Below are 12,215 nucleotides of genomic sequence, written 5' to 3' on the forward strand. Positions count from 1 at the left end.
CCGCGTCTATTTGCGCGAAGGGTGGCCCGTCCAATACACCTATCTAGACGCATGCAGAGCTTAACTCCCTCAATCCTTTGGAAGCAGGTAGGTAGGCAGTATGTGGCCTACAAAGTCAAAGCCGGCGGTCGTAGAGGGCAGAGAAGCAAACAAGAAGGTAGGCATGTTGGTGATCGCGTTATCCCGCACACGTGGGCCCCGTCCGGCCGGGCGAGAGCACGAGAGGGTGGGCCCGTCTCATTCTTCTTTTGTCGCCATGTCTGCCTGCATAGTTGAGGCCCTGCCGTGCACCGCGGCACCCTCTCCGCCTGGGACCGAGAAGCTCAATGGTAAAAATGGCCGTAAATGGCCCAATGGGTGGGATGGTCGACCCCGAGTAGCGAACGGCCTGAAGCTGAATCACTGTGTGCCTAGGATCACGGGAAAGGAGGAAAAGGGGGGAAATAATTGAGGAAGGAGAAAGGGGAAATCCCCCAAGTCTCGAGCTGCGGCGAATGATGCGCCTCTAGACGGATCACCGATGAGAGGGCGACACTATTGAATCGAATAAGCAAAGCGCCCCTCTTCAAGTTTCCCGAGTCTGGTCGGGTAAAAGGCGAGCCGGGTGGAAATAGGCAGTGTCCTGGAATGGCGTGCTATGGCGCATGCTTTGCTGTCGTTATTTGACGATGTTCCTCCCAGAGCTTCCCACCGTATTGGACATCGTCACTCCCCTGCTGACCTCGGATGCGCCATGTTGCGTCGCCAAGTCTCGAATACGAACCGCCGCCGCATCGAATCCGGAGAGGCTTTAGTCGCGGGGCTGGATGGTACTGTGGCTGACGAAGCTCGGTGTATGTGTTCAGGGATAAGTCACCACGAGGTATCACCGTACGAGAGGACAGCGGTCCGGTCTCGTCTCGTCCACATCTAGTGGGGACGACTTGAGGCGTCTCCACTATCGAGCGAGCGCGGTGCGTATTATACAACTTCGACACCGCTCGGAATCAAGAGGGCAGCAGTGGTCGTATAACCTCGACAGAACCACGGAGGTAAGAATAGAGGATCAGGCCTTCTGCGGCCAGTGCTGCTATAGAATACGTACATATTTCACGCCGCCGTACTCGTAACGATCGTAATATTGTCGGCCATCATATCCTCCGTGCTGGGAACCACTAAGAATATCGTTTCACACCATGCCGCACAATGCATATACACACTGAAATATGTAAAACGAGTGACATAAGCTATAACGAGCTGTGTACGAAGAATGAGTGTAGAGTGTAATGCGGTGGCTTGAAAGCCATGAAATCAATCTGCAAGTAATGATATGTCAGTTTGTCCACCTCTCTGCAGACCACCTCGTGGTGGCCGGGTTGTGGACGCGTCAAGGCTGCAGAACCGTGTCGATTCTGAGCCACAGACGGTTCTAGCGGATAGGCGACCAACGAGGCAACCTCTTCCTCTCAACCTCACCCTAACCCGAGCGCCTCGGTCCCCGTTACCCCGACCCACCCCGTTTCCTCCTCCTCTTGAACGGCCTTCCATCGTCACCGAGTCGGATTTTGTCAACGTGGTTGATATCGACTGCTTCGTTGTGGCAAGCGCGGAGACTATGGCGTTAACTCGGCCTGAGATTATGGGATTCGCACCTCGAGTAGTCCTTTGCGTCAAGGAACACCCTTCCACCGAACATCGTGGCTTCTGGGCGGGGCATGATGCATACTCGGGGGATGTCAAGGCTCTCCGTTGCGATGCTCGAATGAGTAGTGTATGATACAATCCGATCGACGATGGGATAAGTCTCAGGTCCTATACTCGTAAAAATAGCCGTTTCGGTTAGTCTTTCTTCTCAACTATCTCGGATTCCCTTAGCGCTCTCCGCGGTCTCGCCCGTTCTGTCGACGAGACCGAGCCTTCACGGATGGCATATGACGCTTGTGCATATCGCGCTTATCTGTTGGACTACGCAGAGGTATGTTTTCATCAGACGCGCAGCCGGCAGATGATCCATTAGGATTGGGGCTGCTCTGCTCGACGTTGCTCTGGTTGTGTTGGGTGCTTCCGTACCAGTCAACGTCACTTAATTGCAGTCTACGGACACGTTGTCCGCCACGTTCCCTGCCAGATTTCTCGGAACGATTCGCATGATACGACGACGGTTTCTCGTGACCTAGTTGCCGTAAATTATTATTCTTGTCTACTGAAAAAATCGGGGTGCTGCTGTTACCACCATCAAAATCTTCGATCTCGCGAAGGTCGTAGTTGAGCACTAGGTTCTTGATGCGTTGCTGTTCCTCTCGCTCTGCCTGCTGCTGTGTCTTCATGGCGATAGCGAGGGTAGAGTCAGACGGGAGTTCGACGGTTCGAGTCTGTGAAAATTAGCCGTCTATCCAGGTCGCTGGGTAGTTCTTCTGTACAACGGACCTGTTGACGGTTGCCCTTCTTTGTCAAGAGCGAGAAGGCCATCGTGCTGGGAGCAGCACTCTCGCCATTCACGTTATCGGCCTCGGTCGTTGAAGACAGGTCGCGAGTCTTGGGTCGGACGGGCAACGGCACATCGAGTAGCGCCCTGCGATCGAACTTGCGCGATTCTATACCTTCTGACATCAATTTCGACAACTCACGGTCAAAGTCTGCTGCATCCTCCGGATCAACTTGTTCGGATTGCCTGGTGACTACAATCGCCTCGTCTTCCGACTCAAAATCTTGAGGCGATTGCGGCTGGTTCTCGACGTCCTGTCCGGCCCGAGGATGGTTGGTAAACGGCCACCTAAAATAAAAAGCCACATAGGAAGGGTCGCCTACCTCGGCATCCTCCTCTTCGCCCAGTTCCGAATCGTCGTCCCCGTCCGCCTCGGGGAGAGCGATATCTCCATCGCCTTCGATGCCCTCATCGTCAGAGGATTCGCTGCTAGAGCCGTCATCCTGATCAGGCCCTTTGTCTAGGCCAGCGTTCTTCTGGTCCTGAGCGACCGCGAGCTGGAATGCTCTCGTAGCTTCCTCCAACGTTGTGGCGAGTTTCCACTGCGGTCTCGTTAGAGAGAACGTGTCTTGGACGATGAATTCAATGTCCATGGGGAGAGGTTGTTTCGTATGAATATAATACTGCACGGTGTGTCAGCATGGGGCCCCCGAAAATTATCGCTAGGCAATCAAACCTGAAGGAAGGAGAGGAAATAGTCCAGTTTCTTCCCGGCTGCCCCTCGGTTGAAGAACATGCCACATGTCTCGAGCATCGTAGCTACGAGGCGAATTCGGAAGTAGTCATCGGGCAGGTCGAAAGGGTTGAGTCGGCCGGGGATAGGCGCACCGCCTGAACACCGTCAGTGGTCTCCTGGACGGTTCAAGATTGCACACGCAACTCACCATGGCCAAATGTCATGATCTTGTACATCGTATCAAAGATCACAGGATGCTCCAACATCCTGTAATTGTAGAGTTCGCCGAGATACTTGACTTCTGCGATACGTCGCTGGTTGAACCTAAAATCGTTCTGTTCAAGTGCGAAAATCACAGACTCGACTACGTTATCAATCACGGTCACGGCGAAGTCGGGGTGGTAACGGTAGATAGCGCTGAGTAGGATGGCGAGAATGTGAATGCTACCGTACTTGACCTTGGCAGGTCGCGAAAACACCTTCGTGAGAATCTCCACAACCTGTAGCACGGGTTAGCTTAGGAACACTGGTTGAGGTAAAATCTTGCTCGAATCACCTCGGGCTCTTCCCAGTGAAGCCGGCGAATCTGCTTCAGAATCTTGGTGTAGTTGCGCTTTGTCAGATCAATATAGATTAGCTTGTGGATGAATAATTCAGTTGGCGTCCGTTCTTTCTGCTGAATCGAGGCCCTCTCCGGTGGATCGACATAATACACGGCATTCTCGATGAGCATCCGCTCCGGCTGGCCAATGTGCTGCACGGATTTCTTGCGCTGGAGCGTTTCCAGGAAGGTAGCCATGCGAGGAGATGTATCGGCGTTGCGGAGTAGATATCTACCGCAGTTCTCTAGTAGGTTGCAGGTGATCTCGATATTCATCCGAGAGAAATCGTCGAGGCTAACTTTTAGGCAATGGAAGACGACATGCTCAGGGACGATGCCAAACTTTGTGAGTTCCGCAAGATATCGAATGTTGCTCAACCGGACTTGCCCAAGGAAGTCTTTCTCCTTACGGCGTTGGAGGCTGCGGAACTCTGCGTCGAGATATTCCACTACGCCTTTGGGAACGTCCGGCATATACCGTCCGAGGGTGGCTACAAGACGGGACCAGAACGGCAAGAGATCTGTGCGGCCCTTTGGCACTTCGGTCAACCCCTTGATGAGTCTGTTTCGCGATGCCTTGGAATTAAGAAAGCAAAAGTCGATGGCTGCTTGGTCCACGGCATCCTTGTGTGTTAGCTCGGGAAGTCGAGCTAAGAGCACGTCCACCTGCGCCCCGATCGTCTTGTTGGCGATGGAGGTGGATTGATCGTCGTTCACATCCGCGGGCTTGGGCGCTTCCGTGGCCTCAAGCGAATCTGCCCTTCGTCCGACCTGCTCGTCTGAGTCGCCTTTCTTCTTCTTGCCATCCTCTAGGAGTATACCGGGAACCTTTCCCTTGAGATCCACCAGGTTTTCGTAAAAACGACGCTCCTCCTCATCTTCCCAGATACCGGCGCCTTCGCTTTGGCCGCGTAGGTACTCTCCGGTCTTAACCAGGCCGATAGATCCGTTGGTTGTCGAAAGGCTATCTCCGGCTTCCTTGAGATCTGGCATTTCGGAACCGATTATATCGGCTATGACCTGAGCGTTGCTGACCAAACGTTCCTGGGCCTTGAGCTGTCGTTCGAAATTGGCCTGGCGGTCCTCAAACACTTCACCCGATTTGACGTACGCCTCCGAATTTTTGCCACGCTGAGCAATGATATTCTTCTGGTCGCGCACAAGGTGGGCCTTCACATCCTCAAAGTACCGTTTGAATATATTCCTGAACCGCTCCTGCAGGTCGGGGCTCGTGAACGGGGCGTCGTCGAGAGTGATGGCATCGTCCGTGCCGTCTTCTACCCCGTCAGGCTGTTCGGAGCCCTCGAATGTAGACTTCGTAGCGCCGTCTTCCTCCACAGTCTTCCGGCCCTCCGATCCAGCAGACTTAACCCCTAAAATGTCCCAGCTAAACGATTTGACGAAAACGACTAGGAGTGGTAGGTTGACATGCTCTCGGTCGTGGCCTAGGAGATCCTTGAGCACTTCGAGAGGGAAGGGCTCCGCCCCGCCCCCCTTTGCGGAACTGGCCGACTTGATCTTGAGTTCAGCGTTCTTGCCGTTGGTGCCACGCGTCGCATCGTCCGGCTTGACGTCGTCTAGAGTCCGTAGGACGCCCACAAGCCAGAGCTCAGTAATCACCCTTAAGAGGGATCGTTGTCGGACAAGGCGCTCCTTCTCTTCTTTCTCGCGGATTTCGGGAGCGAGGGTCTTCAGCAGACTCTTGTCCGGGGTAGCCATTCCTTTGCCGAGGAGCCATCCTAGGTATTCGGTGAAATCGGCAGGGCCAAACCGCTGGTGTAATGCGCTTACAATCTCGATCGCTGCGTCGGTGTCGCCAGCAGTCTTGAGCTTGCTCAACCCGTCATAGCAGGCAGCAATGATCTCAGATAGATACTTTAGGAGGCTCAGGGCTCGAATCTCCTGGAGGAAGGTATTCAGGGTTGCAGGCGTGATGGCGGTACGCAATCGCTTGATGAAGGCGGTGTTCTTCTTTAGGGAAGAGTCGAGGGATGGGGCGACGGGAAAGATGTCTACCTGATTGTCAGTATTCTCGCAGATCGGAATTGGACAAGAGGAGGCCCATACCGGGCTCCCCACTCCACGCGCGCTGATTGAGCAATAGTAGCTCATCTGATAGAGAAGCAATTAGCGAAGCTCGCAAGCCTGGCGCGACGGATCCGGGCTCACGTTTCCGTGTGCGGTCCATCTCGGACAGCGTCTCGTGTGATGCAAAGGGTCGGCCGAGTCAATCGCTACATCCGCAACACCAATAACCCTGCTAAGGGATATATCGCCCCAGGAAGCGGGAGCGACAGAACGAATCAGGTTCGGCCGGCATCGGTAGACAGGTCAGCAACTCTGCCTTGCGCAGAGGTAGCAAGGCAGCTTATCGAGGAGACTGCGAATGGCGGACGGATTGGTTCTCGGCGATGAGGGGATTTGGGAGAGGGGGGGGGTACGAGAAAGAGGAGTAGGAGGAGAAAGAGTCGAGGTTAGGGGAACAAGCGTGTAGTCGCGCGTGCGAGGCCGAGGTTCTGGTCGCGAGATGACGATGACAATGCTTCAATAGGTAAAAATCAGGTGTTGCATGGAGCGCCGAGTGTGTTGTGCGTGTGAACGTGTGAAGGTATGAAGGAGTGGGCGTATGCGAATAAATGATGTCGTTGGGAGTCATCCAATGAAACAGAGGAAACTCCGTCCCAGTGGGGGAACCCAGTTACTGTAAACTGCACCTGCACTTTGTGAATCTTTCTTCGGGTTGGCTGTCGCGAAAATCTCGGCGAATCATCGATCGCGCTGCCGTTTCCGAAGCGCAGGAATCAACGGTCTGGAAGGGGCAGGCACGTACCCTTTTTGGAGGGGCAGCGGGGTTGGTCAGGTGTGAGGACGCAGGCTCAGCCTTGCCTACAGCTGCAACCTCTACCTATACCTAGGTACCCGGGTACCTAATCGAGGATGAGACTTGCAGGCTACAGGAGGTACCTGACCTAAAGTCCAGACGCAGGTATAGGTAGGTACATGCAACACCCGCCGCCTACATGTCGGAGGTAGGTACCTACCTTAGGTACGTAGAACGTAAGTTGGTGCCTGCCTCCGTAGGTAGGTAGGTAGGCAGGTACCTACCTAGCAGGTCCCTATCGGCCTGTACCTACCCCTATTTCGGTCCTACCAGCTGTCCGGGCGCGTCCAGCATCCTCCAAGAGGCCCGCCCGTAGCTACTGTTCGCATAGTACATAGGGATGGTGCTTATGGGTTACCGACGGCCACACGCAAACGTCGCTGAGAAACTTGAACCTCCCTCCATCCCACCCCTCTAGGAGGTACCTACCTACCTCTTACGTCCGACCTGCATGTTGGCAGCACAGCCGCGGCCGGGAAAGCAGAATCGCATCCGGAATTCGCGTACAGATGTCATATTGGCGGGGTACATTAATTCTGACATAGGTATGGCGTGCGTCTGTAGGTCTCAGCAAATGCCTCGGATAGGTTCTCCGAGAGCTTTGCACACCATCCCCGTCGTCCTCGTCACCATCACCTACATCTCGTGACTCGGAAACGAACACAACATCCCTCCATTCTCCAATGATCTCATCCCTGCTCTACGATGTTACTGCGATAGGTATGCATCTATATCTGTTTCTCGGGACAACACATTCTGCTTTGCATAGGTACCTTCAAGGGTATGAGCTCTCTGCCATGCTACATCCCATCTCGTCCTGGCCGCCGCCGCCGCCGCCGCCGTAGTCCTCGTCTATAAGTCGACACCTTCAACTTCCCGATCTGCGCACCATCTACCTCAAGACTGAACCGCCTGAATCCCGATTTCTTTCTTTCTTCGCGAAAGAATCTCCCCTCCCCTCCTCCTCCCCCGGTAGTCTTGAACCGCGAATTCCAGGCTACAGCGCCGTAGTCACATCGACAATAGACGTTGAGAGATAGGACAGGGCACCCTACCGACGACGACGGCCCTCGAATGTATTTGGCTCTAAGTGCCATGGCGGGGAGGAGGCGTCATACAGCATCTTCCCCGGTATCCTTTGACCCTTGGACCCTTGGCGATCATGAGACAGACGAGCAGCACTCAATCATGTTCTGCCTTGGAGATGTTGGTGCCGGTGCCATCAGTGACATCCCCCGTAGCCAATACTACCTGTCGTACCGGTCTCCTCGGGGCGTGGCCGAATAAAAACCCCTGGAGTACGTAATGTGGTGCAGGACAGGAAGCAATGGCATCAGTATCGAGATCGCCTAGGTGCGCCAGATGCAACCAATCCAGGCGAGACAGATTACGACGAGATGCTTCGTTTACGAACAACCACTCTCAGCCCCATTCTCGACTAGTGAGCGAATGGTGCGCGAGACTTGGTTCCGCCCTCGCTCTCGGGCTTTGTTACGTTTGCCTCGATGCCATAGATCCAGCCTGCGGGCACCCGCTGTCATGGGAGAGCTGGCACAGGCTACTAAGGACTCGTTCGAATGGTTTCGCGAGTTGAGATTTCCCAGGATTCCCATTTGGCACGGGTCCATTTGACGGTTTAATTGGGGCTCGAAGCAACCCTCGGCCTAGTCTATTCCGGCCTAGGTCGCATCTCGTAAGTAAGGGCGATTTTTATATCTCCGCTGCCTTCAAAGAAACCTGCTTATCCGTGACGATGATTCGCCGTGGTCATCCATCTCGCGACGGAAACCCAATTACTTTTGATAAGGCCGCGGCCTGCGATGGCGATATCCTGCGGGACGAATCCGCTCTGCCTCCGCGGGAATTCCCTTGACTGACCCTCGCATCCCGTTCCCTCCCTCTGCTGAAACCAAGGTATGACTTATAATTGGTTTATTCTAGGTCTCCCCAGTTCTTAATCTTCCACAGTAGGCGAGCCTCTCCCGAAGCTTTAACGTGTAATATATTATTTCGTTGTCACGTTTTCCCGCCAGTTTGTGTTTGAAGGAGTTTGGCAGTATACTTGCCTATCCGCATCACAACGTCCTACAAGGATCCTGTTTGAGTGGTCTATCAACCCGTGGCACGAATTGCATCACTCGGTAGACAATCTAGTGCATCTCGTGAGCTACCCCCATCCCTTCTTACGAATCTCATATATATACATCGGGGTTAGGCGTGCTTCGTCTGTATTTTTCGCTCTATTACTCTCCCGCATCATCTCTAAGATCTCTCTCCGTCTTACTCAACTCTTTCTATTACCCCTTCTTAAGCCTTTATGTGCGCACAGCGTGCACACTATCCTACGTGGTGGACTGCCTGTACGCAGGTTTATACGAGCCCACAACTGGTATCAACTTCGTTACCCTCCCGCCCTTCGAACCTTACCACTCTCTCCAACTTCGTATTATGGAGGTCATAGCTCGAGCTTCAAGCCTCGAGGGCGGATCAGGACATACAGTCCGTTACCCTCCTAGCCCACCCGGGACTGAGAGCAATTCGAGAAGAGAGTCGAATACAGGTATTAGTCAGGAGACCGATGAGTTACCTAGTAACGTCAAGGGACTGAGGCCTGGGGTTACAGCCGTATATCCCCTTCCTCCGAAGAGCAGAACCGACAATGAGGTACTACCAGAGGATGTCAAAACGCCAGACAGCCACGTCGTACGAGATCCTCGGTTAATTCGTTTGACGGGAGTCCATCCCTTCAACGTTGAACCACCGTTAAGCGAGCTCTTCGATGAGGGCTTCCTCACAACGAAAGATCTCCACTACGTCCGCAACCACGGAGCCGTACCCCGCGTAAAAGATGAAGAGGTCATGAGGTGGGAGTTTACGATAGAAGGAATGGTTGATAACCCAATCAAAATGACCTTGGCACAACTGCTAAATGACTATGTTCAAGTGACATATCCAGTCACCCTTGTTTGCGCGGGAAACCGGAGGAAAGAGCAGAACATAGTAAGGAAAACGAAAGGGTTCTCTTGGGGGGCCGCGGGTCTGTCGACAGCGCTATGGACCGGCGTTGTGATCGGCGACCTCCTAAAGACTGCCGGGCCAAAGCGGGGGGCCAAGTACGTGTGCTTCGAAGGCGCTGACAAACTGCCTAATGGGTACTATGGGACATGTGTCAAGAAAAATTGGGCAATTGATCCTAACCGGGGGATCCTCGTCGCCCACAGGATGAACGGCGAGCCGCTCACTCCTGACCATGGGATGCCCCTTCGAATTATCGTGCCAGGGCAAATCGGCGGCAGGAGTGTGAAGTGGCTGAAGAGGATAATTGTCACAGCAGAACCCAGCGACAATTGGTACCACATCTACGACAATAGGGTATTGCCAACGATGATAAATCCCGAGATGAGTGCCAACATGCCGGATGCTTGGAAGGACGAACGCTACGCTATCTACGACCTCAATACGAACAGCGCCACCTGTTATCCAGCCCACGGCGAAAGATTGCCGCTGGCCGATAGCCTTAAAAGCTATCTAGTTCGCGGTTATGCGTACGCCGGCGGAGGGAAGAGAGTTACAAGAGTGGAGGTTACGCTTGATAAAGGGAAATCGTGGGTGCTTGCCGATATCTCATACCCTGAGGACGACTATCGGCTCGCGCCGGACGAGCAAGAACTATATGGCGGGCGGTTGGATATGTATTGGAGGGAAACTTGCTTCTGCTGGTGCTTTTGGACCCTGGATATTCCGGTTTCTCAATTGGAAGCAGCAGATGATATACTGGTGCGAGCAATGGACGAGTCCATGATGGTTCAGCCTCGAGACATGTACTGGAGTGTTTTGGGCATGATGAACAACCCTTGGTTCAGGGTCGTCATTCACAAAGAAATACACACACTACGTTTCGAGCACCCAACACAGCCGGCGTTGATTCCTGGAGGGTGGATGGAGCGAGTGAAGAAGGCCGGAGGTAATCTATCGAATGGTTATTGGGGCGAGAGATTATCAGGAGAAGACGACGATGCTGCCGAAGAGGAACAAGCAAGAGAAATTCCCATGGTTAAGAAAGAGGTTGACCGGGTAATAAAAATCGACGAACTGAAGGAGCATGGAGGCGAGGTTGAGCCATGGTTTGTGGTCAATGGCCAAGTCTATGACGGAACCGCGTTCTTAGAAGAGCATCCTGGAGGAGCGACATCGATTTTCGGCAGTGCCGGACAGGATGCCAGCGAGGATTTCCTCGCCATTCGTAGGTCTGAAGGCTACCAGCATAGGCGCAAATGGATACTAACATAGCAAACAGATAGCGAGAATGCTAAGGCGATGCTTGCCGATTACCACATAGGTACCCTCGATGAAGCATCGCGGGTCGCCCTGGCCAACGGGAAAGCGGAAATTGCCGATACGCCATTGACACCGCAACAGACATTCCTACAGCCTAAATTATGGAAAAAGGCGATTCTATCGTGCAGGAAGAAAGTTTCGAGCGATACCAAACTCTTCACCTTCGACCTCGAGCATGCCGAGCAGACTTCCGGGCTACCTATCGGCCAGCACTTGATGGTGCGGCTACGCGACCCTGCGACGCGGGAGGCCATCATACGATCTTACACGCCCGTCTCCGAGAGTAGGACAAAGGGGAAAATAGACGTGCTTGTCAAGATATATTACGACACACCTGAGAGACAAGGTGGCAAGATGACGCAGGCGCTCGACTCAATCCCGCTCGGCCATTTTGTCGAGTTCAGGGGCCCCGTAGGCAAGTTCCAGTACCTTGGACGGAGCCTCTGCTTGGTGCAAGGCCGACAGCGACGTGTCAGGCGCTTCATCATGATTTGTGGCGGGTCCGGGGTCACACCTATATTCCAGGTCCTCCGCGCGGTGATGACCGACCCCGATGACCCCACCGCCTGTCTCGTCCTCGACGGCAACCGCGCCGAGGAGGACATCCTGTGCAAGGAGGACCTCGACCGGATGGCTACCGACAACTCTCACAGGTGCCGTCTGCTATACACGCTTAGCAATCCCTCGCCGTCGTGGAGCGGTCTCATGGGCAGGATAGATAGGGCCCTTCTCGAGAGAGAAGTCGGTCCTTGCGAGAATGCTGCTGGCGGTGGCGACATGGTACTCGTATGTGGCCCTGAACCACTCGAGAAGAGCGTCCACCATGTGATGGGCGGCATGGGCTGGATGGATGAGGACCTCCTATTTTTTTAGGCACCCTCGGGAGGAGTGTAGACAGAAGTACCGGGAATTCTGATGTGCATAATTTTGAGCCTACCACACGAGGTTCGTAAGGATATACCGTAGATAAGGCACGTACGTAAGGGGGCACAAGAGACAATTATCCTTACCCGCGAAAGACCACATGGGTAGTCATCGTCGCTCGGATGACAATGTCTTTAGAGCAACATTACGGCTCGGTGGTTCATAGATACGCGCACAAACTAAGCTTTGGTATTCTCGCCTACTCTGGGATGTGACACTGGCATGACTTAACTTCCACGTCATGGTGGCGTTCTCTGGACAGAGAATATCGTCTCTCATTGGGGGATCGACTTCACCATATTTATACCACAGCGCTGAGCAGAATAACGTT

At 53.8% G+C, this 12,215-nt stretch overlaps 2 protein-coding genes across 2 annotated transcripts; one reads left to right on the top strand and one right to left on the bottom strand.

Annotated features, from left to right (window-relative positions):
- Window positions 1-1,481: 1,481 nt before the first annotated feature.
- GGS23DRAFT_551550 (ARM repeat-containing protein) lies at window positions 1,482-6,519 on the bottom strand. Its single transcript, XM_051515360.1, has 9 exons — window positions 5,911-6,519; window positions 5,809-5,853; window positions 3,697-5,753; window positions 3,349-3,640; window positions 3,141-3,295; window positions 2,788-3,087; window positions 2,407-2,718; window positions 2,210-2,351; window positions 1,482-2,152 (listed from the first exon to the last, which is right to left on the bottom strand). The coding sequence occupies exons 1-9, from the start codon at window positions 5,927-5,929 to the stop codon at window positions 1,851-1,853; spliced, it is 3,624 nt and encodes a 1,207-aa protein (XP_051375386.1). The 5' UTR covers window positions 5,930-6,519; the 3' UTR covers window positions 1,482-1,850.
- A 2,192-nt stretch (window positions 6,520-8,711) lies between these two features.
- Window positions 8,712-11,996, top strand: GGS23DRAFT_282508 (uncharacterized protein). The gene is made up of 3 exons (XM_051512564.1): window positions 8,712-8,784; window positions 8,935-10,865; window positions 10,920-11,996. Exons 2-3 carry the CDS (start codon window positions 9,071-9,073, stop codon window positions 11,831-11,833), a joined length of 2,709 nt encoding a protein of 902 aa, XP_051375387.1. The 5' UTR covers window positions 8,712-8,784; window positions 8,935-9,070; the 3' UTR covers window positions 11,834-11,996.
- The last annotated feature ends 219 nt before the right edge of the window (window positions 11,997-12,215 follow it).

The sequence above is a fragment of the Durotheca rogersii genome, assembly GCF_024521655.1.
Source record: "Durotheca rogersii strain YMJ 92031201 chromosome Unknown GGS23scaffold_3, whole genome shotgun sequence".
Lineage (NCBI taxonomy): Eukaryota > Fungi > Ascomycota > Sordariomycetes > Xylariales > Xylariaceae > Durotheca > Durotheca rogersii.